Genomic DNA, 26,348 nt, shown 5'->3' on the forward strand with positions numbered 1-26,348 from the left:
GGTTGGCCACTGTGAGAACAGGGTGCTGGACTAGATGGGCCACTGGCCTGATCCAGCAAGCTCTTCTTATGTTTTTATGTTATCACATCTAGTTTTGTTGGAAGTATCATGGTTCAGTGGTAGAGAACCAGCTTTGCATGTAGAAGATCTCAAGTTTTATCTTAGGATGAAAAAATACTGGCATGGGATGGTGTGATTGTGATCAAGATTGCAGCTGGGGAGGGAAGGGTTAAACCTCCCCATGTACTGCTATCTCTGAGAAATTGACCCCCCTTGCCTATTGTTATATAAATAAATAAAAACCTGACTTGCTTTTTTTGAATGATGCATTTAGTACAGGTGTGGGGAACCTCTGGCCCTCCAGATGTTGCTGAACTATAACTACCATCAACCCCAGCAAGCATGGCCAGTGGCTGTAGTTCAGCAACATCTGGCAGGCCCCCCAAAGCTCATTTAGTATCATGTTGTTTGGCCCTCAGGTGGACTATCTAGGTACCTTGGAAAGGGAAAGAGCAGACTCTGCTCCTGTGGAACAGTGCATGAGCTAGGCTATAAACCCCTCTTTAAAAAGAGAAGTCTCTTGTCCTTACTTTAATTACTTCCAGCACAGAGGAAAAAGCGCATTAAGGAGTTGTTAAACTGAAGCTGTGTGAACATGGCCAAGATCACAATTTAGGTTAGTTAAGCTCTTAATGCCCATTAACTGCTCTGCTGTACTCGCAACCAGAATGGATTTTCATTCTCCTTGCAGTGTGTTCTTATGCGCAAAGTGATTGCTGTAATCTCCATCAAGGATTGTGAGTCAGGAACTTGGGAGGGCTGGGCCAAGTCCCTGCACAGCAACTAGAGGGCGGTTCTGAAACAGTCATAATTTCTCAGTCTAACTTATCCTACATCAGGGGTGGGGAACCTCATGTGGCCCTCCAGGCATCTTTTTCTGGCCCTCAGAACTTTTCCCAGGTCACACCCTTCACTGGCCTCTTTAAATGCTCCACACCCTCTTTAACTGCTTTTGTCTAGCTGGAATCTGTCCTTGAACTCTGATAAATGCCATTCACTTGCTTGAATGGATGGAGAGCTACATGTGTAGAATCCTCTGATATTCATGTGGTTGAAATGTGGCTTACTGTGCAAAGGTAAGATTCTCATCCATTGTGCCACCCACTTTTCCCTCTGGCTCCACCCCCCTGGAATGTAGATACACATCTCCCCATCTATGCACACACACCCTCTCCATCCAGGCAAACGAGGCCTTATTCCCATTCAAGGACAGTTCCAGTCAGACAAATGCACTCAAGGAGGGTGTGGAGCAGGGTCGTTGAAAAGTGGGGCCTGTGGAGAGTGGGCTGGATAGAGAAGCCTAGAGAGGGGTGCATTTGGTCCCCGGACCTGAGGTTCTCCATTCCTGAGCCAGGAGATCAATTAAATGGACTGAGTTGGAGATATAAAGCATCCTGAGCTCCATTTCCTTTCCAACCCTCTTGTTTTATCTCCGCAATCCTCCTGTAAGGCCTCGCATTCACTTTTTTACTCTCCTACAACCTCCTCTCACCACCTAGAAAGCACCCTGTCCTCGAAAGCAAACTGATAAGGGCAGAGATGGGGTTTATAATTAAGGCAGTAAGCACAGAGAGAGGTGTGTGTATAGTAGATACGTGGCCACTTCTGCACAGCATTTCCTGGTGATGCAAGTGGCTGTTTAAAAGGAGCTCCTGCTTGGATTCTATTCTGTTTTATTTTATTGTTAATAGCATTGGGTGTAAGAGCTTTAGAGACAGACCTGGGTGAAGCTAAATCAACTCGGACAACAAAGGTGGCGTTCAAATGGGAGGACAGATCAAAGAGCTCACCTCCGCCTGCACTGCTGTCCTTTGCTAAGAATATTGTGCCTGAAAAGGCAGAATTGCAGCACCAGATGGCTGCTGTTCACAATGCCCCTTTGCCCCCCAAAGGAAGTCCTTATTCTCTAGGATCCCCCTTAGGCCTAAGATGAACAAGCCTCCAAGAGAAATAACCTCAGGTGCGATGTGTGATCCCGTCGGTGGAGGATGGGGAACCTGTGGGCCTTCCAGATGTTATTGGACTCCAATGCCCATCAGCCCCAGCCAACACGGCCAGCGGTCAGGGATGATGGGAGTTGTAGTCCAACAACATCTGGAGGGCCACAGTCTCCCTGCTCTGCCGCAAGACATTGGCACCTTACAATCTTATACGTGAGACTTTATGCTTCAGCACAATTCATGGGGTCTCTCAGTGTTTTTTTTAGCATGATAGCTAAATGGAACCTGTGTATTCAGACTCAATGTACCTCTGAATAACCTAGTGGAGGCTGGTGCCCATTGGAACTGGTAGGGCAGAAGGCAGAAAGCCCTACACTAGGTGAAGCCAGAGCCAATGACAGGCAAAGCCAGTTAATTCTAGTTTTGTCTCCATCTTCCTTCTCCCTGCTGAGTTCTTCAAAGGCAACACTTTGAGACTAAGAAGGAGGAGGTGGCTGACAGCTAGTGCCTCTCCCTGGACTGGCTGTAAGTAAGGTGGTAGGCAGGTGGAGCCTGGCTGAAGGCAGACTGATCCTGGTGGGCAGTGCCGCAGATGCCAAAATGGGTCAGCCTCCACTGGAATAACCAATTACATGGACAAATGATGGGGAAGGGTTGTGGCCTTCATGCCCTGCTTGGCGGCTTCTCAGAAGTATCTGGCTAGCCACTATTGGAAACAGACTACTTGGCTAAGTTATACAGTTGGTCCAGTCCAGGTTCTTTTAATATAATGAATGCCCATTTTTCAGATACCATGGCTTGGATCCTATAGTAAACTGACTAATATGTTAACTTATGAATCCTAAGATAAGGAATTTCACAGAAGGAACGTTTCACATCTCCTTCTCACTCCTGGAGCCACATGACGCCTCTCTAGAGAGTTGGTGGTGGTGGGGGCTCCTGAACAATGTGCCCCTGTTGGGGGGCAAACTGTTGTGGGCACCACAACATACACATTTCACAGAAGAAAAACTGATGATGTTCAGATTCCTCCTCCCCCAAAAAACAGGCAAAACATCTAGGCACACCCCAAAACAAATAAAACAGATAAATGAGGTTCCAATAGGAACCTGCCTCCAAAAAAACTCATTTTAAAAAATTGGGAGAGGCAGAGGGGCTTGGTGGGCACCAAGGGAAGTATCTGAGGGTGCTGTGCTGCCCGTGGATGCCATGTTGGGACCCCAGGCTTATAGTAACTACTTGTAAAGGAAGGGGAAATTAGGGTTCAAGCAATCCATGTGTTGATATTGAAAAACTCCACTCCTTGCACTATATAGGGCCATTTCACCAGGAAGGAAAGGAAAAAGAAACCTCTTGTCTTTGGGACTGGAAGTCAGCTGCAAGCCAGAGCCCTCTAGCACAGAGGTAGCCAACAGGATGCTCTCCATATATTGTTGGACTATAGTTCCCTCATCCCTGACCATTGTCCATGCTGACTAGAGCTGATGGGAGATAATAGTCAGACAACATCTGGAGGGCACCATGTTGGCTACCCCTATTCTGCTCTGCCATAGCACGAAAGGCTGGGGGGGGGGAGAGAAGATGCCTCTTTTCCTTTTCTTCTTGAAACTCTTTCCACCCACCTCCATCCCCAATAGATAAAACTAGCCCTCCAAGGCTGCTGTTCCAGGTTGGCGAGCCCTAAACAAGAGCACTCCTAGTGGTGGTGGTGTGAAATCACTGCAACATTTTTATTGGTGTTGCAGGTTCTATACATCCCTTAGTTTTGAACTGGCCTGCAAAATGCAACCCATCATTCATCAATCCATTCATTTAATAATATCTTTTATGCTCTCTGCTTTATGATGCTGCTGGCTTTATAACTTTGTTTTTAAACTGATTTCACAGATTTTGTTATATTACAGTTGAAAGCCACTTTCAGGATCCCATATGAGACTGGAAGGGAACATATGTGTTGCCACTCTGCCCAGAGGTACCCAAGACAACACAAAACCTTTTAAAGTGCAACCCAATCCTAAAAATAATATCAAGGGAAAGCTGACATTATATTCAAAGCAGGAGCATAAAAATACACCACAAAATGGTAGTAGGGCCCAAGCAGTAAAAGCCAGTCTATTTAATTACTCATTGATATGAGAGTCCAAAGAACATTTATGATCTTAAGCATATTACCTTCTGTACTAACTGCCACAAAAAGCTCTTTGAAACATAAAATGGCATCAGTTGCCAGCAGAATGCTGTTAAGGAGGCGGCCAAATTAATTTTCCTTGGGAAAGAGTTCTTCAGCATGGGTGCCACGGCAGAGAAAGCCCTGCTCTTTTTTTCTCTCTTTGACCAATGCTACTTGGAGTAGAGACTTTTCTTCCAGATCTTAGAGAGCAAGGAAGACCATATGGGAGAAGACAATAATGTATATTACTACTACCGCTACCACCACTACTACTACTACTACATATTTTTATGTTCAGGGCGGCATGCTAGGCTCTTCCTCCCTGCTCCCATTGTTCTCACAACAACCTTGCAAGATAGGCTCAACTGAGAAATGGTGACTGGGAGCTGGAGTACAGCAACATCTGGAGAGTGCCATGTTGGCTGCCTCTGCTCTAACCTCTACACCACACAGATTCTCCGTAAAGACAAATTCATATGGGTATGTTGGATCCAGGCTACTCAGGGCTTGAAATCAGTGATGAAGGACCTGTGGCCCTTCAGTATTGCTGGACTCAGATTCCCATTAGCCCCAGCTAGCATGGCCAATGGCGAGGGGTGATGGGAGCTGTAGTCCAACAACACTTGGAGGGCCACCAGTTTCCCATGCCTGCTTTAAAGCTTAGCATGAAACCTTGAATTGGAAGCAAGCCAGCAGCCAGTACAGTTTAGCTGAGAATAGTGTTTTATGCTCCCTGTGCCCTACGCCATTCAAAACAAGCTCATGCAGAATTCTGCAGTATTCCACATAATTGTCAAGGCTAGCTCCATGTAAATCCATTGCAGTAATCTAAGTGGGAGGTAGCCAGGGCATGGATGATAGAGTTCAGATCTTTAGCAGAGAGGATGGGGCACCCCAGCAATTGGTGATGGGTGCTCCCTGCTATTGCTGCCATGCAAAGCAAGTTCAACAAGCCCTCTCAGCTGCAAGCTTGTAGCTCCCCCATCTCTAGGTCTGACGCACCATCAACATTTCTAAGCCTCTAATAAATTTCACTGCACAGTCCCTCGTCTGTGCCATGGGAGCACCCATACATGCATTCAAGGATGCTTGAATGGCATCTGGCCATCAGTTAAGATAACCAATCCATTAATGTTACCTATTACTTATGAAAGGTACGTGGAACTTTGCAGAGCTTCAGAGTCCCCAAACGATGGGTCCCTGGCCTGAAGGAGCTTGTAAGGGGGATAACTAAATGGCAGGGAAGCGTGGAGAAGAGACAACTAGAATAACAAGGGATAAATCTGAGCAAACCTATGCAATGCATATGTTTTAAACGTGACTGCAGTTGGGGATGAGGATTAAGAGGTTAAGCTAAAAGCAGACAGAGGCTGCATACACACCATACATTGGAAGCACATTTTCCTCCCCAAAGAATCCTGGGAACTGTAGTTTACTTCTCAAAGAGCTATCACTCCCAGCACTCTTAACAAACTACAGTTCCCAGAATTCTGAGGGGGGTGGGTGAGAAATATGCTTTAAATGTATGGTGTGTACAAAAAAGGAACATGTGAGTCCTGAAACAAAAAATCTTGCAGTGTGGAGTACTTCTGTTCAGGGTTCTGGCCAGCCAGCCACACCCTTTTCCGGGATATTCCATTCCATTCCACCCTCCTCCGGCTTTCTGATTTCTCCCCCCAAAAGACACTCATGCTCAGCCTTTTATGAATTCCCCTCTCTCCTTTTTTCCTCCCCACCCCGATTTTTGTGCTTCTGCAAACCTCAGTTTCCTCACACCTGCTAGGACCTTCCTCTTGTCCGTGTGGGTGGTGCCGTTTTGACTACAGAAGATAATGCGTTGACCTATTCGTGTATATTTTTATTATTATTATTATTTATTCATTATTTGATTTATATCCCGTCCTTCCTCCCAGCTGGAGTCTGTATCGGGTATATCGGATAGTATACGTGAGAAACTAAAAAGCCAGCTTCTCTTTCTCCTCCCCTCTGCTGTTTCAAACCCCTTCACATCTGACTTGCAGTTCTTCTTATCAGTGGGCATCTCCTCCCCACCGCAGTGCACTACCATCTCCATGCCCTCCCCTCCTTCTCCGTCTGGCATTTTGTATTTTCTCCATCCCCACCACAGCTTCTGTGCCCCACCCGAGGCCTCCCTCCCTCAGGAATGCACCCGGTCGGAGTCACCCGCTCAGGCTAGCGAAAGAGAGCCAGAACAGCCTTGGCAGAGGAAGGGGGGGGAGGAGGGAGAAGCGCAGGACCCGCGCAGCTGCTGCACCATCAAGCCTACAAAGAACCTTCTCAAGATTTTCTTTTCCCACACACTCTACAGTGGCAAGCCCCCACCCCCCGGAAAGCAGCAGCTAATTCTCCTCATGGGAGGAAAGTGAAGGATATTTATTCTTGTATGAAAGAGCAAGTGAACATCAGTAGCACATGTTCCAGAGCCATGTTACATCTGTTCCTGTAAAAACATCAGCACAACTGTGGCACATTAAAGCCTAACATATGCTAGCAGGGCAGACACGTGTGTGGGCCAGAGCCCACTTTGCCCGATAATACTACTGCGTTCATGTTGTATCGGGCCAGTATGGTGCAGTGGCTACTCAGATCTGTCCTTGGCCATAAAGTTTTGGAACAAATTAGATGTGGTGTGGGAGATCCTTTTCACAAATCTCCCATGTCTTGTTTTTTAAAGGACAAAGCAGCCAAGGGTGGCCCCAAATCAGAGTGGCTGTGATGCTGGTGGAGGGAAAAAATAATCCTTCTACCTCCCTTTCCTCCATAGTCTAGTTTAGTCCTTATTGAGTAGTATTTTTTAACCAACACTTTTGCCACTTGATCCACTGATTTTGGAATGCCAGTCAGTCACTTGCCATTTTCTTCTGATCAAGTGGCTGTTACAGGCCAAAGAGTAAATCAGGCTGAGGTTGTTGGATTTTTTTCCTGGTCACTGGCCTTGTGGGAAAGGTGACAATCTCTGAACCTAACCTACCTTGCAGGGTTCTTGTGAGGATTGAGAAGCCACTCTGAGCTCCTTGGAGGACGCACAGAAAACAGTTATGTCAAGTGAGTAGAACCAAAGTATGTCCCTCCCCCCACAAACAACTTTGTGCCTAATGCCTTCTGTTGGCCCATTACCAGAAATTATATAAAGTAAAATTAAAATTTTATAAAATGTTAACAATACGGGCCTCATGCTTCTAATTATTCTAATGTCTTTGTACTCATCGGCTAGAAGTTTGAAGGGTTGTGAGGAAGTTTATGTCTTAGTGAACAACTGGATAGAATATGTCCTGCCTAATCATTTCATGAGTAAACAGTCTAGAAATTCACATTTTGGAATTTTTTTAAATTAAAAAAAGCCCACCTGTGTTCAGGAAAGAGTCTAGAAAATCCCAGCAGGGTCCATGCTCCCCTGGGATTACAGCCCTGGTTTTTTTCCTATAGGAAAATAACTTAGAAGGAGAAGCCTGCCCTGGATTTCAGTACGCCATGTAAGGGGAAAGTGTAAATCAATAATTAAATGCTTTTGAGCATGAACAGATTGCCTTTCCATCAGCTGCGTTAAGTAGTTGTATCCCATCACAATTTGGGGCTAAAGTCCAGTGGCATGATATCAGTAGTGTGGGACAGGCACTCTACACATGTTCTGTGGTATTCTAGTATTACACCACATGCTCTAGGCTTAGTGCTGAAAATGGGTCCTGAGATCAAACTGCATATCATCACAGTTCTCTAAAGATAGTTTCCAACTGACCAGGGAAAAAAACAAAACAAACCGGCTAGCCTACTCCTGTTCCTCTATTAGTAATTTGGAAACAGGACGCTTTCTAAGCCGAGATAATCATGATAACCTACTAATGTCTGCGGAACATGTTAAAAAGCACAGTAAAGGCAGGTGAGTTTTTGCTCCTACTCACACTTTCCTTTTTGCCTACCAGATTTTCCATTTTTGCCTTTTGTTACTCTTGTTAGGAGCTACTTTAACTCACTGCCCTCTCCTGGTCTAAACATGTGAAAGAATCTAAAGGGGGTAGAATGGATTATGTTATTCAGATCACAGGTGCTCCATGTTAAAAAAACAAAACAACAATTACTTATGGGCTGCAATTTCATTAGAAAAATAAGGGATGAACTGAAGGTCATCTTTTCCTGGCACAGCTTTTCCACAGAAGGAGAATTTCACTGGTAGGGACAGTATGCTACTAGTGGTGTGTGTAACAACTTGGGAGGCCATGATTCAAGGCACTGCCTCCAAAATCATACATCCAGAGGGTAGCCTTGGATAATTTGCTTTCTGTAAAAATCAGGGGAAGTAGCCTACTTCAGAGAGGTGGTGCAAGAAAAAACTGAAGATGAACTGCAAAGTACTGAATTTATAGATCTTTAAATGTCCTCCACAAATAATTAGAAATGCAAAAACCAGAAAGCATCCAAAATGAACCCCAACACCAAGGAGAACATGTGTCAAGATGTTGAAAACAATGTGGATTTCATTTTCAAAACAGCCCAACATGTTTCAGCCAGTTGATGTGCTTGGGAGATATATCTAACAAAGTTCTCTGCTGGCTGTTTTTCCATTCAACCCCTGAAGAAGGCCTTTAAACAATCATTGCCAAAAATACACTGGGCTGTGTTTTTCCCCCACCATCTTGAGAGTTGCCCTTTGAGTTTGGGCTTTATAAATGATTAATGGTAGCTTTACAAACCTGAGCTCAGAATGGCCCATAAATGTCCAGTCCCTTTTTAAATTTTTGAAAAGCAAACTATGTTTCTCTGGTTCTGGAAGATAGGGATGAGGTCTTTAACAGCTCACTCCAATTTTAAGGATCCAGTTTCCTAGTTGGTTCAGGGCACTGACGTCACCAACCCCATTCCTTGCCAGGTCCCTTGCCCAGATTTTAGCAACATAGGGGGTCCATGATCTTATCTACTCCTAGCGTTCCCATGGGAATTAATCCAAGCTAATCTCAATTAACTGAAGTCTATTAATGACTATAGGGAGAGGTGGGGGGGGAGGAGGAGGAGGGTGCTCACGTTCAGGGATTTGTTTGTAGATGAACAGGGAAGAGAATATGGTTATGGAATGGACAGGGTAGGTATGGGTGGTGGAAATATGTGAAAGGTTGTTGCACAGAGGAGGGCCAGGTTCTCTTCTTGATCATCCCAAAGTGCAGGGCACAGAATTGTGGGCTGAAGTTACAGGAAGCCAGATTTTGACTGAACATCAGGAAAAACTTTCTGACTGTTAGAGCAATATGACAATGGAACCAATTACCTAGGGAGATGGTGGGCTCTCCAACACGAGGCATTCGAGAGGCAGATGGACAGGCACCTGTTGGGTATGCTTTAAGTTGGACTCCTGCACTGAGCAGGGGGTTGGACTCAATGGCCTTATAGGCCCCTTCCAACTCTACTATTCTATGATTGTATGATAAGTGGCTCATGCCTTTAACAACAGAAATGAGCAGGTGATTATGCTTATCTGGACACTGTGGAACTTGACAAGGTTCATGTTTTGCTAGTTGGCCTTCTTCCTAGAAGTATGAGAAACAGGATGCTGGACTAGATGGACCTTCAGCCTGATGCAGCAAGGCTGTTATGATTCTATAAGATGGAAATGGATCAATACAGCAGAACCTATATTGTGCATACACTTCTGGTTTCCCCAACTCAAAAAGCAAATTGCCACGTTGGAGAAGGGGCAGAACAGAGCAACCAAAATTATCAGTGTTGGTACATCTTCCCCACAAGGAAAATTTAGACTACATTTCAGAATATAGCTGCAGTCCAAACCCCACTTACATGGGACTAAGCCCCACTGAATTCAATAGGACTTACTTCTGAGTAGACATGGTTAGGATTGTGCTGTAAGTGCGGGACATAAAACTATGCATGGTGTAGAGAAAGTGGATAGAAAGCGGGGTCGATTCTGAACAGCCAAAAGGAAAAACTTTTCCCCACAATGCCTCATTATGTAATAATAATAATTGTAATAATGATCACAAAATTAGATGGCTTTAAAAAGGGATTAGACTAATTCATGGAGGATAGGTCTATTAGTGACTATTGGACATTGGATTTGATGTTGTTTTATTGCTTTTTACCTGCATTCACTTTGCAAGAGAGCAAATACTGACTTTGAATGAATGAATGATGTTTATATGGATTCAGGGGCAGTGTGCTGCTGAATACTACTTGCTGGGGAAGCAACAGTGGATGAGGGCTATTGCTTTCAGGCTCTGCTTGTTGGCTTCCTGGAAGCATCTGGCTGCCCACTGTAGGTGCCTCCACACTGTCAATATTTTGTGGGAGGGACTCATATGCATACTTGAGCTTTAGGTTTGCGCAGTTTGAGTGGATTAAAGTGCTTTATTGCCCTAGCTGAACAAATCCACTTTAATATGATTTTTTAAATAATGTTTTTAACCTTTTTTTAAAAGATGTTTTTAAAGCTTTTTAAAAAAATGTTTTTAATGTTTTGTTTTAATGTATTTTAAGGTCTGTTTTTATGATGTTTTAAAGTGTTTTTAGCGCTTCTGTTTGCTGCCCTGGGCTCCTGCTGGGAGGAAGGATGGGATATAAATCAAATAAAAAATAAATAAATTTAAACAAACAGACTTTCTGCAGTTTGGAATGTGACGGGGAAATGCATAGAACGAGTGCTTATTAAAGACTGGACGTAGTCTAACCCCTGCGTAAGCTTTGTGCAAGGAAATCAGGATGAATGCTAAATAAGTAGGTTGCCTGGAGGGCCCTGTGAAAAGATGCTGGACTAAAGGGACCATTGGTGTGATCCGTTGGGGCTGTTCTCATTTCACAGATAAAAATCGAGACCTCACTCCCTCTCACGTGCACAGACACATACACATAATTACATTTCACTGTGGGTGTCTGCTGTGCTACTAATATCTTCTCTTTCGTAATTTATTTATTTATTTGATTTATATCCCACCCTTCCTCCCAGCAGGAGGCCAGGGTGGCAAACAGAAACACTAAAAACACTTTAAAACATCATAAAAAGACTTTAAAATACATTAAAACAAAACAACGTTAAAAACATTTTTAAAAGCTTTAAAAACATCTTTAAAAACAAAAAAAAGTTAAAAACATATTATTAAAGAAAACATATTAAAAGCATTCTAACACAGACGCAGTGGGATAGGTCTCAACTTAAAAGGGGTGTAATGGGGTGTATATTGTTGTTTTTAGTGTACCTTGCCTTAGGCTCCCTTGGGAGGAAGAGTGATTCAGAAAGGCAATAAATAAATCTTCTTTAAAACTAAAAAGGGTCAGAAAGTTTCATCTCACAATAGATCTGGCAAAAAAAAAAAATGCTCTGAAGTGCAATTTCTCTGAATGACTGCTTTTAAAAATATTTGCTTTCCTTGTTTTCAAGTACTTTTCTTCATTTTTAAGGATACCTTTATTCAGTCTGAGCTTATCCTAAAGGGTCAATTTATGAATCAAAATCAAAACCCATTGCATTATTTGGAAATATGCCCATTCTGAAAATGCAATTGTCATACATAGAACAATTTTTGATAGACCTCGAGTCATGAGAGATTGGGGGAGCAGAACTGTACAATAAATGTGGACTTCCTGTATTTTTGTTTGCATTCTAAACCCCAACATATCTTTGTTTGCTCTTAAAAACAAAACACTGAAACTCACAATACAGCACCTTCTCCTTGACTAGTACATGCTTCTTACATGTGATTTAGTCTTGCTGGATGATCATATCTGAATGGGAGACCCATTCGTTTTATCTAATGCAGGGTTTCCCAATGTGATGCCTTCCAAATATTGTTGGACTACAATTCCCATAATTCCTGACCATTGGCCGTGCTGGCTGGGATTGATGGGAGTTGGAATCCAACATCTGGAGGACATGGTATTGACTACCCCGATCTACTGTGAATGTGGATCAGTGGCCTGATCATGCATAGCCAGGAGAGGAAGTGAGTGAGAGCAGAATATGCTGGGGTTATTCTGGGACTTTGCCTCTAACCAACTCTCTCCTTACCATGCAGCTTAAGATTTCATTCAGCGAGAACCAGCTGGAGAGGACATTCCAATATCCATCGGAGGGCTCCCTGCTGGAAGAGTATGGGCCTCCTGAGGAGTCAGAGCCTCTGGCCTGTACCAACCCTCATGGGGATGAGGAAGAGGAAGAGGAGGAGCTGCTGTTGCTTCATCGTGGCCTCCCTAGCCTGCTGAGAACCAAACCTCTCATTGTGGGTTAGTATTGGGGAGCCCATTGTGATGCCTGGATCATGGTAGAATGGGAAGCACTGCTCCCCACACACATACTCTTAGCCCAGGTTCAGGTTCTTTTCATAAGTCAGGTATTTCAAGATGGGCTGGGACAGGTTGGCAACTGGTTGTGCAGACTGGAAAGAGAGGAAACCCTTGTAGACAAAATGTCAGGTCTCACCGAGAGCTTTGACCACATGGAACTTCTACAGATCTATTCTTGGACTGTACCATTTGATGGGGAATCAATTGAAGCCTCTCCCACATAAAATATTCCCTACACCAGGAACGGGGAGCTGGTTGTTCTCCAGATGTTGAGGAACATAAGAAGCTGCCGTATACTGACTCAGACCATCTAATTCAGTACTGACTACACTGACTGACAGTGGCTCTCCAGAGTTTAAGGTAGCAGTCTCTCTTAACCCTACCTGGAGACCTTCTACAAGCAAAGCAGGTGTTCTACCACTGAGCTATGGCCCTTCCTAAAAGTTACAATACTGGTTCCACTGGGGCTTAAACTCAGACCTTCTGGGTGTAAAGCAGACATGGTAACAATTACACTGTGGAACCCATTGCTGAACTGTAACTCTCATCAGCCCCTGCCAGCATGACCAATGGTCAGGAATGACAAAAGCCTAACCATTTAGCAGATAGGGGGTTTGACACACAGTGCTCCTTAGCTCCCTTCTTTGTGTTTTCACTGACGATTCCTGTGTTCTTCCTCTTTCCAGACGAGTCTTGTCGGCGGTAACCCCTTTCCTCCTCCATCGGAGTGAACAGTGGAATATGCATAAGGAGTTGTGTCAAACTCCAAATCTTTCAACTGGATCTTTTTATCTCTTTCCGTCTTCCAGTGACTGCCACACCAACGAAAGAAGCCGGGGACAAGAAAGATGAGGGAAACGTCACTTTTTCCCTGGGGCTCTGGATGCATTTCTTCCTTCAGAAGGAGACCATTCCAAAAATACCCTCCCCTCTTTGATATTTTTTTTCCTGTGTGACTGTGGCACTGAAAATAGGACCTCAGAGATCTCCTAAATGGCAGGGGATGCTCTGAATCATATGCGATGCTGCCCAACCTTGCTGGGAGTGGGAGTTGTCAACCTTTCCTCTTCCTTCACTGCCAGCCAACAAGGCCTCTGATGCCACAGAGGCTTAGATATTTCTTAAAACCGCCAGCAGGGGAAAACACTGAACCTTGTGTACTACCCACTTCTGTGGGGTCGCAGAGTTTCAAACAAGGGCTAGCATTAATGATCATATCTTTCTTCCTGCAATTATTCAAACAGTTTAAACCCTCACAGGGCTGAGGGACTTTTCTGTATCATCGTGTGTGTGTGTGTGTGTAAAGTATTTGGGTAATGCCCATTAGGACTTAATTGCTGCCATGTGAGAGGAGGGTTTTTTTTTGAGGGGTGGAGGACAAACTAGTTTTGAGAGGGGACCATTATGTTGGCACACAGCCTAACAGTATTGGGAAGGGCTTTGTAGGGGGGGGAGGGGTCCAACTTCAATTTTAAAAAAGCCATTCTGGAGGAAGGCAATTCAAACCACCATGGCTCTCCTTATTCAAGCGAGAGTTGAGTTATAAGGCATGTTACTAGGCAAATGGGGAGGGCTCTGGGTGTTAGATTCAAGCAGGAGCACCAGTATTAAGGCATGGAACTGGGGCAATGGGGAAGGGTTATCTGCATGGGGGCACAGTTAGTTGCTACTTGGGACAGTTTCTTTTCTCTGTGTGTTGATTTCAGACAGGGACCATTTGTCTTTGGAAGCAAAAACAAAGGGGGAGTGGTGCAGAGATAGTAAAATAGTGGAACCAGGCAAAAAATGCAGCTTCCTGTTGTAGTCATGCCCATTTCCTGTTAGGGATTCATCACTCCTGTGGGATTGAATGAGAGGGGATGAAGAGGAAGAGTGAATGTTAGAAAATGAAGTGATATTTTGATAAATAGGTTTGTTTGTTTTAATTATTTTACAACCCATCTTGATGCTGCGTGGCATTTTGAAGTGGAAAAAGCAATCCTAAAAATTGGGATCGGTTTTCAAAGATGACTGAGTGCAGAGCAATTGCAGCTCAGAATACTGACAGCTCTCCAGAGGTGGCTTTGGGATTTGGGGAAGCCTTAGACAAGAGACCACCAGGGGTCCCTTTCATCAGTGAGGATCACACAAACTGAAGGAGCACTCCAGAATCCTCTTTCCGGATGACTGATGCAAGCAAGCCAAGCCACAAATTCACTGACCGTTTACGTCAACTGAAGACAATGGCAAGTTTAGTTAAGATTAAAAGGAAAGCAAAGCTCATGTACATTTTTACAAAGGTGTCATATCCAGCTTCTTGAGTAAACTTTTTATGGGTCTCGAGTCAGAGCTGACATTAGGGATCAGCATCACTGGGCACCTGATGAGGACTATTTCTCAGTTGGGGAGCCACTGCCAACCCCTTGAGCCACCAAACCATGATGCTTGCCCTCTTTGGCATCACTGCCTGTTTACCTGCCCTCTCTTGAGTGAGCAAGCAGTAATTGGAGTGAAGAGAATATGTTTTAGCTCCTGCATCCCCTTGGGTGGCAGTCCATCTTGGGCTAGAGTAGAGACCAGGAACCTGTGGTCCTCTGGATGCTATTGGACTCCATCTCCCATCAGCCTTGGCCAGCATGGTCAATGGTAAGGAATGATGGCAAGTGTAGTGTGGAGGGCCGCTATTTTGCCATCTCTGGGCTAGACGCAGAGGGCAAGCTAAACTGGCAGTGGTGACAGTGACAAGAAGGCAATTGGCCCACTCAGGGAAGCAGGGGCCTACTGAGGGCATCTTGCCCAATGCCCCCTGCCAAAAAATAAAAATGGAGCTACCTCAGGGCCCCTGGCAAATACTCCACCGCATCACCCTCTGGAGCCAGCAATGCAACTTTTTTCATCCTAGCTGAAGATTTGTAACTAAGCTGGAAGCATCCAACTTAAATTGGCAGTGTTTCTAAATTCTTGACCAGGAATTCCCCACAATTTGAATGAATGAATCCTGGGTGAACTGCTCCATTGAATGCCTTGAGGAACGGCACAACTCATCTGTGGGATGGGACGCACACTGAGAGAATGAAAGATTGCCAAATGTATGAGAGCAGACATTTGTGGCTTTAGGGAGTGCAGTGGAGAAAATAGAGTGGACTGAGGGAACAAGAGTATGAATGAGTAGAAGGAGGCCGCACAGAAGGGAAGGAACAAGGAAAACAGCATGTTTCTTCTCTCTCTCCCTTCCTTATTTATCTTTTATCTGTGCACAGTTTTTGTTATCACCCCCCCCCCCCGAATTTTGCACTGCAGGAACAGCCGTGCCCGGATCCCATTGAGTGAATGATTGAATATGGCAGACATTTCCTTTGACAGGAGGAATGGGGTCTGCATGAACCAGTGTATTTGGGGTGAGGGCAGAAGCAGCTGCGTCCAGCCATTTCCATCAGTGTTTTTTTTAATGTAATTATTATTAACAATAAACCAGAATGCTGTTGCACGTTTATCTAATGATTGTCTGTTGTCTCTTGGCTAAATGGAGCTTTCATTTAAAGATGTAGGATTCCCCTGAATATTGGAGGCTGGGGACAAATAAGAGGCATGCCATCACCTTTGTTGCCCTGCTTTGGCAAGCCACACAGAATTTCCAACAGAATGCCTGACTAGGTGAACCTTGTGCTTCAACCAAGCAATTCTATGCTGTTATTTTACCTTTATGCATGTCTCTACTGCACTTTGCTAAAGGAGGAGGGATCTGTCCTTGGTGTAGAATCACAGAAGGACCAAAAGTCTTTATCCCCCCCCACCAAAGACTGATCTACCAGCACCCCTAAAACACACAGAGAGAGACATTAATCAAAGTAATTCAGATCATGATGTGCCATGAGGTGTTCTGTTTGTTCCACATTACTTTACCCAAGTAAGTTATTCTACAAAGGAGGAGCCCTCACAGGGCAAGTAAGTAGTCTGAGGATACTCCTAGATCCAAGAGTCTCAGCAGTACAAAGCTGCTTGCCAGTTTTGACTGCACAGGTTAGACTTCTACTGTGGCTTATGCACTGGGAATGCCCCAGCTGGATTATTGTAACACATTCTGTATGGGGTTGCTCTTGAAAATAATCTGACAGCTGCAGCTGGCAAAGAATGCAGTGCCTAAACTGCTGAGCAGTGGTCTACTGGGACCATACAACACGACTTTGAAAAAGCTGTGTTGGCTGCCAGTATGTTTCTGAACCAAATTTAAGGAGCTGGTAATGACCTAGAAAGCCCTATACAACTTGGGACCTAAATAGCTGAACAAGTGTCTTCTCCTACTACACCAGCTTGCCCATGTGTTCAAGATCATCACAAAAGGCCCTTCTGGTCATAGCACAACCAGCTGAGATCCATTATGTGGCCATGGCCCTAATTTCATTGGTGTGGGAAGGGAGAGAAATGGGGGGGGAGAAATTGGGGGGGAGTAGCAGAGAAAGAAAAAGAGGGCAGAAGGAGAAAAGAGATGACTCTACCCACTTTTGCCTCTGATCCTGCCCACTTGCTGATACTGATGTCAATTTATCCGTGGCCATTATGCTGTCCCTGACAGATGACACCTGAAGATATGTTGACCACTCAAGTTAGGGAAAAACACATCTTCTGAATTAATGAGGTGTCACCCAACATACTGCCATGCAGCTCCCCGATACTTCAGACGAAAGACAACCCCTTTTGAACTGCAATTCGGGAGGGGCTATAGCCCAGTGGTGGGAGCATCTGCTTTGTCAGCATCTCCAGGTAGGTTTGGGAATGTTGAATCCTTACATCTTCAGACAGAGCTGGGAGAGATCCTTGTCTGAAATCCTGGAAAGCCGCTGCCAATCATTGCTGGCAGTACTGAGCTAGAACCAATGGTCTGACTTAATATACGGCAGTTTTCTATGTTCCTACCCACCCAACCGCTCCCGGTTACAGCAAGTCATTTTTGTTAAATTTCCCCTCCCTGTCTAAATCCCGTGCTCATTTGTATGAAAAAGCCTGGCGGTAGTTTAAAAGGATTAAAATATAACAGCAGTAACACCCTATATCTTCCACACAAAGACTGGATCCGCTGAAACACGTAACTCGGAAGAAATGGCAGTGAGTCCCATAGACTGAGAAGAGTTTTCGATTCTACGGCCGCCTTAAGAAAATGGCCCATCTTCTAGTGCAGCCTCACAAAGACCAACCAGATACCTCAGGGAAGACCCTGAAAGCAGGACCAGAACACAATCTCCAAATGTTTTCAACTACAACGTCAGTCATCTCTGGTCATTGGCCTTGCTGCCTGAAGGCCTGGGGCTGATGGGAGTTGTAGTCCAACACATCAGCAGGGCACCAGGTTGGAAAAGACTGATTTACAAAATCAGAGAAACAAACGGATGGCAATCCATTACTCAGACATTAGACCTATAAGGGTCTTAGACTCGACCGTAAACCTATGATTCTTTCTTTTATTCGGAAAACAGACCGGAGTAAGTCTTAAGCAAACAAAAAAAGATTCGAATAAAAAGCCCCTCTATATAATTCTATCTCTATGGTCAGTCGCTGAACAACAACAGGAAGTTGCTATTTCTAGAGCTCTGATTGGTTGGCGAGGGCACATGCTCGGAAGTACCGGTACGGCGGCTCGAAGGTGAGTGAGAACGGAGGCGTTGCATTTCGGGCATCCGCTACTATGGCGGGGGACTTGGAGCGCTGGGTTTCTGGACAGTTGCACACCCTGCTGGGGTTAAGCGAGCGGCATGTGGTCGCCTTCATGGTGGGCCTGGCCCATCGGAGCCGCACTCCAGAGGACCTGCTCGCCCGCCTTGAGGAGACGGAGACGCTGTGCGTGACGGATCCTCCCGCGCGAGCCTTCGCTCAACAGCTGTGGGAGCGGGTGAGCCACTTTGGCCGTTGAGCGCGCGACCTGACTCGGAAGGAGGAAGAAGGGGGGGGAGGGGAAGATAATGTGTGGGGCGGGGTTAATAGAGTCGGGGACGGGGAAACAGAGGGGTGAGTAAGAGTGCCAAGGAAGAATTATGTGGAGGGCTTTTCCTTCAGATCCAGTTTTTTGTATGTGTAAATAAAAAGAGAGCCAGTGTGGTGTAGTGGTTACAGTGTTGGACCACGACCTGGGAGACCAGGGTTCGAATCCCCACAGCCATGAAGCACACTGGGTGACCTTTCTCAGCCTCAGGAAGGCAATGGTAAACCGCCTCTGAATACCGCTTACCATGAAAACCCTATTCATAGGGTTGGCAGAAAGTCAGGATTGATTTGAAGGCAGTGCATTTTCATTTTTTCATACCACAGTGGGGAGAATAGCCTGGCTGAGAGTCCAGAGTCTGTGAGTTCAAATCCCCTCTCAAGTCTTCTGGGTGTAAAGGGCCAGCTAAAGATCACCCCACAGTGAGTGGCTCAGGGGTTACATGCCCTGCCACCTGTGCAGCTGTGGGCAAGCTGCATAGTCTCAAGGAGCCCAGTTGCCCCCCAGCTGGCAGTTGTGGACAAGGAAGGGGCTGGCTTGTGCAGCTGTGTCCAGCTGAGCAGGCCCTAGCTAGCTGTGGAGGACTAGCCTTAGAGGGAGGCAATGGTAAACCCCCTCTGAATACCGCTTACCATGAAAACCCTATTCACAGGGTAGCCATAAGTCGGGATAGACTTGAAGGCAGCCCATTTCCATTTAAACACAAATGTATGTGTATGCCTATAAATTAAACATGTGCCAGTACACATGTAAAACAATAGAAACCTCCCTAGATGAGCATCCAAAGCATTTCATGTACATTGTTTCAATCATCTTTCCAACATCTTTGTTAAAGCGGGCCAAGATTATTATTCCATTTTGCATCAGTGATGATGAGAGAATAGTATGTTCCTGTCACAGGTGAGATTTGAACCAGCAGTGCCCTGGTTTGTTGTTTCTTTGAAAATATGCCTCAAGGCTCCTGGTGGCTTCCATAAATATTCATTAGTTTGCATTTTAAGAAAGCGCAAAAAGAAGAAAGAACAACAAAAAAGTGTTTTTCTTAAAACAGGAATGCCCAGCTAACATGCCTTGATGGTTATGATACTTTTGGGTGTTCAGATCACTTCACATACATTATCTTACTGTGATCTTTAAAACAACTTATAATTGGGTGTTAAAACAAAATAAAACAGAACTATCACTAGAAGCTAAAATGATGAAACGGAGGTTATCATAGTTTGGACACAAGGCCAAACAAAAGATGGATTGATTCCATAAAGAAAGCCACAGACCTGAACTTACAAGATGTGAACAGGGTGGTTTATAACAGATGTTGTTGGAGGTCACTGATTCATAGGGTTGCCATAAGTCTTAATCGACTTGAAGGCACATAACTAACACACAACTAAAACACACGCACATGTACGTACGCACGCACGCACGCGCGTGCTGTTCAGTATAGTTATCCCCATTTTACAGACTGAGGGGGGAGAAATGAGGTCAAGAGCTTGTGACTTGACAAAAGCCACTTGGTGAGGTTATGACAGGGATGAGGTTTGAACTGGAGTTTTCCTGATTCCTGAACTGGGGATTTTTGGATTCTTAACTTTCCTTTTAGCCATTACACTAGCTCTCTGTGGTTTACTTACCTGCATGAACTTCACTGGGTGTTCCTGGGCCAATCACTGTCTCTCAGCCTAACCTATCTCACAGGGTTGTTGTGAGGATAAAATGGGGAGGGGAAGAACCACTTATGCCACCTTGGGCCCCCTGGAGGATATAAAAGGTGCAATATAAATGTAATATATCAATTCCACTTTATTTTTTTATTTATATGAGGAGTGGAATGGGGAAATTGGTGGAAGGCAAACCTGTGAAATGTGTCCCTGAGAAGATGGACCTTGCTGAGGAATGGAAGTAGACACTCAAGGGAGCTTGATTCTGCATGCAAGCGTGGAAGTCATAGGTTTCTTGTTTTTGGTGTTTGACTTGTTTCCTCCCCCAATGTCCTAGTAGGTTCCACACCAGGCCCCACAGGAGCGTCCAGCCAGGTTGGCTGAACAGGAGGCATTGGCCTTGCAGCAGAAGAACCTCTCGTACACCCTGCTGGAAGACAGTGATGATGAAGAGACTGGCAAAGCAACAGCAGCCCGGGGCTCCAAGCGTCAGCACCCTTCACAAGGCCCTGAGCGCAAGCAGCGGAAGCGGCACAAACACCTGAGGCAGCGCAAGGAAGAAGAGGACGATGACAACGATTCTGATGAGAAGGGCAGCAGAGATGACAGAGGACAGTGAGTATCACTCACTTGCAGAGATCAAGGTTGGGTGAGGAGCAAAGGAAATGATGGCGACAACTTTTGGGGGCTCATTTTTGATATAGGAAGCCAGCGGCATCTTCCGCAAAGGAGGAGGATTCGGAGGACGAGTGGGACCGGAGTGAGCGAGAGCGACTGCAGGACCTGGAGGAGCGTGATGCTTTTGCTGAACGTATCAAACGCAAGGACAAGGAGAAGACACGCAACATCCTGGAGCGTTCAGACAAGAAGGTGTGGCCTCAGATTGTAGAACCTGCTTCCACTACTGGGAGCCCTTCCTGATCACTCTCCCTGCGTTTCTGCCTCTCCCTGTCTGCCCTGAATTTGTCACATCACCCATCTGTTTTTATCATTGCTAGGAATGCTTCTCCTAGGGTTGGAAGATTTGCCCCAAAACACAGTACTGATACCTAATAAATTACAGTGTATAAATAGGACCGTATATACACTTTGATTCTACTTAGGCATAAAAAAGCTACATCATCAGCTGCAGATCTCAGCTTCCTACAAATCACAGTTTTCTTTTCTAACCCTTATGGCAGCAAAGTTTGGGTGACCTTTGGTAAAATCTCAGAATTGGGAGAGGCTCTTGAAATTAAGATTTCCATATTAAAGAATAGGACATGAGTACACTGTTTATCCTCCTTGTCACTAATCTCTTTCCCCCAAATAGGACCAGAATGAATTATGCAAAACAACAAACATTGGAAAACAAATTAAGCAAACTAAGGGAAATCATGCAAAGTTACTTGATTTTCTGAGGTTGCAAATCTCTGCTGGTTACCCTTGCATAGAATTTTGCCTTTTTATTTTTGTATGCTATAAAGCGCTTAATCAACCCTGTGCAGGACTGACACCTAAACAGTGCTGGCCTATAGGAATTCCCCCTCCCAGCCGTTCTTTACCCATTTTTCTCTCTTGATTGTTTGCAAGGACTTCTTTCCCCTTTCCCAATATTAAACTTACCTTTACTGACTATTTTTCAACTATGTTGGACTTTTCAAATCTCTGACTTGCCTACTCAGTGCTGTAATAATTATTACTGGTATCTTCTTCCTCACTTGTATACCTCATGCTGTGTGTATCATTGTTATTAGAAACCTTTGTGATGAACTTTTTGGCTTCTGCAGTTAGAGAAAGATAAGGGAAGACATGTCAGTTATGGAATGGGGGGAAGATTGGCGGGTATTGACTTTCTTGCTGAAATTTTCATAACAGTTCTGTTGGTCTGTACTATTCATCTGAATTCATTGCCATCTTTGAAAATATTACACCAGAGGTGTGATGATGGGAACCCTGGTGACTATCTGCTTTGGTTATATGGTTGTGTCTTTTGTTTTCTGATCCTGCTGAGCCTAGGCCTATGAAGAGGCTCAGAAGCGTCTGAAGACTGTAGAAGAAGACAAGAAATTCATGGTAAGAACTTTATTTTTACTTTTTATATGACATAGTCTTTGGCTTGCAAAATAGTTGTAGGTTTTTTTGTACATCAGATTTGCTAATCGGTTATCTTTTCTTCTTTGCCACCTTGGATCAGACTAACAGAGTGATTTTACCCTTGTTCACTGACTGCTACGCAGTGTACATACTGGCATATAAGGAATATTTAATACTGCTTTTCAGAAAAGTGCAAAAATTAAAAACTTGCAACAAATGTTTTTGCCTGCTTGCACATATCTGCTTCGCAGGACAGTTTGACTGGTGGGTTTGGCAAGCTACTAACCAAGAAGGAAACACTACCTCTTAGGGAGAAACTGCTTTAAAAATCTCTTTAATTGAGAAAATCCCAGTTCATATTAGGGACCAAAAATAGAACTCCCAAAGGCCTTGCTGTTTGGCTTTCTTGGGTGGCATCATATTTTCCCTTTTCTGCCTGACAGATTCCAGAGCTGCGTAAGAAATCCCGTTGGGAGTATTTGGCCAAACGGGAAAAGGACAAGATAGAAGATTTGGAGGCAGAGATAGCAGATGAGGAGTACCTGTTCTCTGAGCTGGAGCTCACAGCACAAGAGCAGCAGGACCTGGAATACAAACGCGAAGTGCGGGACTTGGCAAAACAGTACAAGCAGGCTGGAGAGCAGGAAAAGCTGGAGAAGAGCAATCGCTACTATATGCCTGAGGAGAGTCGCAGCAAGGTAATGATCATGTGGATAGAGAAACCGGGGGCTTAGTCCCCTTTGAAGAACGACTGAGCATATGTATAATTCCTATTCAAGCAAGGTTGGGGAACATCTCTTTTCCCCAAACCATGCCTACCTGCCCCGCACCTGACATCTTATGTGGCTTGATTGCTCAGCCGGTCCCTGCAGAAAGCAGCTTTGCCAGCCCTACGCTTGCCTTTTGGGAAGCACACTCCCTTTATTTGTTTTAAAGGAATTGAAAAGTGCCTGGCCTGCTGGTATTAGAAGAGACCATGTTTAGCGTAGTCACGCCTCCCCTCACTTGCTGCGGTGCTGTGAAAGCTGACTATAAAAAGTGGAGAGGAGACTGAACACAGCAACATCTCTCCCCCTGCCCCAAGAGTACACTGTTTGCATTAGCAGCTTGCAACTGTTTCAGCTGGGATGTTTGGGCTATTATGCAGGAGAGGGCTCCAATAAAATCCATTAAAGTGCAGAACTGTTGTTGGTGGGTCCCATGTTAGCTATTGGCAGTGCAAATCATTATCACGAGTGTGGTATATGAGAAGGGAGGCTTCTATTTCAGTGGAGGTGTGCCGTAGCCTCTGCAAAACCCACGTCTGTAAGGGCCAAGCCACCTGAAGTTAAGGTTCAGGATCAGACTTTGGGCTCATTGGGGTGATGCTGGCACTTTGTTTTTCCCATAGAATCGAATAGCAAACATTCACTCACATGGGAGAAAGTAATGGGTGAACTCATCTTTAGGATGAGGATAAATCTCTCTGCCACTGCGGATCTTTATTAAAAATCAAGCCTGTTCCTGGCTGCATAGCATGTCCTGGGTTATGCTTCTTGGTCACCCGAGAGCAGAGGCGGCCAGCCTCTAGCCCTCAACCTGATCTCTTGTGGATGGCAAGGAGGGAAAAATGAGAGCAAGCGGGTAGCAGGAAAAGAGAGAAAAGGGGGTGGCTCTACTCAGTTTTGGCTTTGGCCTTGCCCACTGCTAATTGCTCTGGAGGGATTGTAGCCTTTGATAGAAAAAAGGTTGCCCAACCCCTGTGCTAGAGTGTGGAATATGGTGAAAACTTGTTTATGTATACAAGAGGAGTGTCTCAGGGTTTAATGCTTATTTGACATGGCTCATGTAAACTTAAGAGTATAACCTCTATTCTGGTTGAACCAAAGGCATTAGTAGCAAGAACTTAATTGGGCACTTGTGGATGGCAGCCCAGTTAACCATCATATAACAGTGCAAGGATTTAAAAGGTCCAGTACTAGAATATTGGTACCATAAAGTTTGGTTAGCTCATATGGAGAAACTGATGAACAGAGTTTTGCATAGAACTTCAAAAACTGACAAATTTCTTACCTTTTGGTACAATTTCATTGCATTTGTTAATGTAAAGGAGAATAACAAAAGTCCACCATCTCACTATGCATAACTTACTTAGTTTTTATTGTTTCATGTGTCGATGCTTTTATAATTTGTTGTCTTTGTCATTGCTTTCCTGTTGAATATAATATTTCATTCTCCTTATTTTCATGTTGTCTTCATCACTGGGGTAGGGAAGAGGTTTTGTAGTTGAGGATTGCAATTTCTGTATATTTTCATGTAAAGCTGTTTTCTTTGTATCTCTTAAATCGAAAATGGCAATTTTAAAAAAGAGTATAACCCATTAAACTCAAATGACTTGAATAACTAGGCATCAGATTGGGCTGTGAAAGTACCTCCAATGGAGTGATGCCTCATAAGGCACTGAGATGTAGGACACACAAAGCAAAATGCCACAATTGACCGCTTCCTGATCTGTTTTTGCCCTGCAGAAGATCCCTGATCGCTATGAGGAACCCCAGACAGAGGATCACTTGGCCCCAAGAGATGAGCAGCGCCGCTGGGAAGAAGACCACATTGGAGCAGCTTCCCTCCGTTTTGGGGCCCGGGATGCCAGTCAGCGCCATCCTCACAAAGACTATGAATATGTGCTTGAAGAGGATGAGATGATCCAGTTTGTGAATGCTGTGCAGATGCGAGGCACGAACCAGAGCAAGGTGAGAAAGGAGACTGCCTGGTAGGGAACGGCACATGAAGCTTTGCATGGGCATTAAATTAGCCCAGATTGGCCAGTAACCATGCCATGGACTTCCACTGGAACTGGATGCTTAGCCAGTTGACAATATTATGGATCCTTGCTGGATCCTTGCCCTTCGTGACTAATAAAAGCTAGGAGAGATGGAACAGCCGGCTGGGCCAGGGAAGTGATTAATGCCTCTCTGTGAGAGGGGGTGGTCCTTGGCCGCCTGAAAGAGGCGATAGTGAGACCACTCCTGAAGAGACCCTCCCTCGACCCAGAAAATCTTAATAACTATAGGCCGATAGCAAAGGTTCCATTCCTGGGCAAGGTCCTTGAACAAGTGGTGACAGGCTAGCTCCAGACACTCTTGGATGAGACCGATTATCTGGATCCATTTCAGTCAGGTTTCAGGCCTGGTTTTGGCATGGAAACAGCCTGGTCGCCCTGTATGAAGACCTTTGTTAGGAGAGAGACAGAGGAAGTGTGACTCTGTTGATTCTCCTTGATGCCTCAGCGGCTTTCAATACCATCCACCATGGTATCCTTCTGGCAAAACTGGCTGAGTTGGGAGTGGGAGGGACTGCATGGCGGTGGCTCCGCTCCTGCTTGGCGGGTCGGCTCCAAAAGGTGGTGCTTGGGGAACATTGCTCGGCACCCTGGACTCTCCAGTATGGGGTTCTGCAGGGGTCAGTTCTGTTCCCCATGCTGTTCAACATCTACATGAAACCGTTGGGTGCAGTCATCTGGAGCTTTGGAGTGCGTTGCCATCAGTATGCTGATGACACGCAGCTCTATTTCTCCTTTTCATCTTCTTCAGGTGAGGCTGTCAATGTGCTGAACCAGTGCTTGGCTGCGACAATGGACTGGATGAGGGCTAATAAACTGAGGCTCAATCCAGACAAGACTGAGATGCTGCTAGTGGGTGGTTCTTCTGACCAGATGTTGGATGTCCCAACGTGTTCTGGATGGGGCTGCACTCCCCCTGAAGGAGCAGGTTCGTAGCTTGGGGGTTCTCCTAGAACCATGTCTGTCACTTGAGGCTCAGGTAGCCTTGGTGGCACGGAGTGCCTTCTACCAGCTTTGGTTGGTGCCCAGCTACGCCCCTATCTGGACAGGGATAACCTGGCTTCAGTTGTCGATGCTCTGGTAACCTCCAAGTTAGATTACTGCAATGCACTCTACGTGGGGCTGCCTTTGAAGACGATTCAGAAACTGCAGCTTGTGCAAAATGCAGCGGCCAGATTGGTAACGGACCAGACAGTTTGAACCCGTATAAAACTGATTCTGGCCCGCTTGCATTGGCTGCTTATATGTTTCCAAGCTCGATTCAAGGTACTGGTTTTAACCTATAAAGCCTTACATGGCTTAGGACCACAATACCTGATGGAGCACTCTCCCAACATGAACTCACCCGTACACTACGCTGAGCATCGAA

General features: G+C 45.1%; 2 protein-coding genes across 2 annotated transcripts in view; both read left to right on the top strand.

Moving 5' to 3' along the window:
* The window catches only part of PPP1R18 (protein phosphatase 1 regulatory subunit 18), a 45,742-nt gene extending 29,808 nt beyond the window's left edge, over nt 1-15,934 (top strand). The window contains exons 3-4 of the mRNA XM_061619141.1: nt 12,204-12,411; nt 13,158-15,934. Of these exons, the coding sequence (XP_061475125.1) occupies nt 12,204-12,411; nt 13,158-13,177 (228 nt within the window). The 3' untranslated portion in view covers nt 13,178-15,934. The remainder of the gene's footprint in view (nt 1-12,203; nt 12,412-13,157) is intronic.
* Nucleotides 15,935-18,034: 2,100 nt separating this feature from the next.
* The window catches only part of DHX16 (DEAH-box helicase 16), a 30,648-nt gene continuing 22,334 nt past the window's right edge, over nt 18,035-26,348 (top strand). Inside the window, exons 1-6 of the mRNA XM_061619151.1 lie at nt 18,035-18,334; nt 20,423-20,697; nt 20,787-20,952; nt 22,081-22,137; nt 22,602-22,856; nt 24,666-24,890. Of these exons, the coding sequence (XP_061475135.1) occupies nt 18,131-18,334; nt 20,423-20,697; nt 20,787-20,952; nt 22,081-22,137; nt 22,602-22,856; nt 24,666-24,890 (1,182 nt within the window). The 5' untranslated portion in view covers nt 18,035-18,130. The remainder of the gene's footprint in view (nt 18,335-20,422; nt 20,698-20,786; nt 20,953-22,080; nt 22,138-22,601; nt 22,857-24,665; nt 24,891-26,348) is intronic.

The sequence above is a fragment of the Rhineura floridana genome, chromosome 3, assembly GCF_030035675.1.
Source record: "Rhineura floridana isolate rRhiFlo1 chromosome 3, rRhiFlo1.hap2, whole genome shotgun sequence".
Classification (NCBI taxonomy): Eukaryota; Metazoa; Chordata; class Lepidosauria; order Squamata; family Rhineuridae; genus Rhineura; species Rhineura floridana.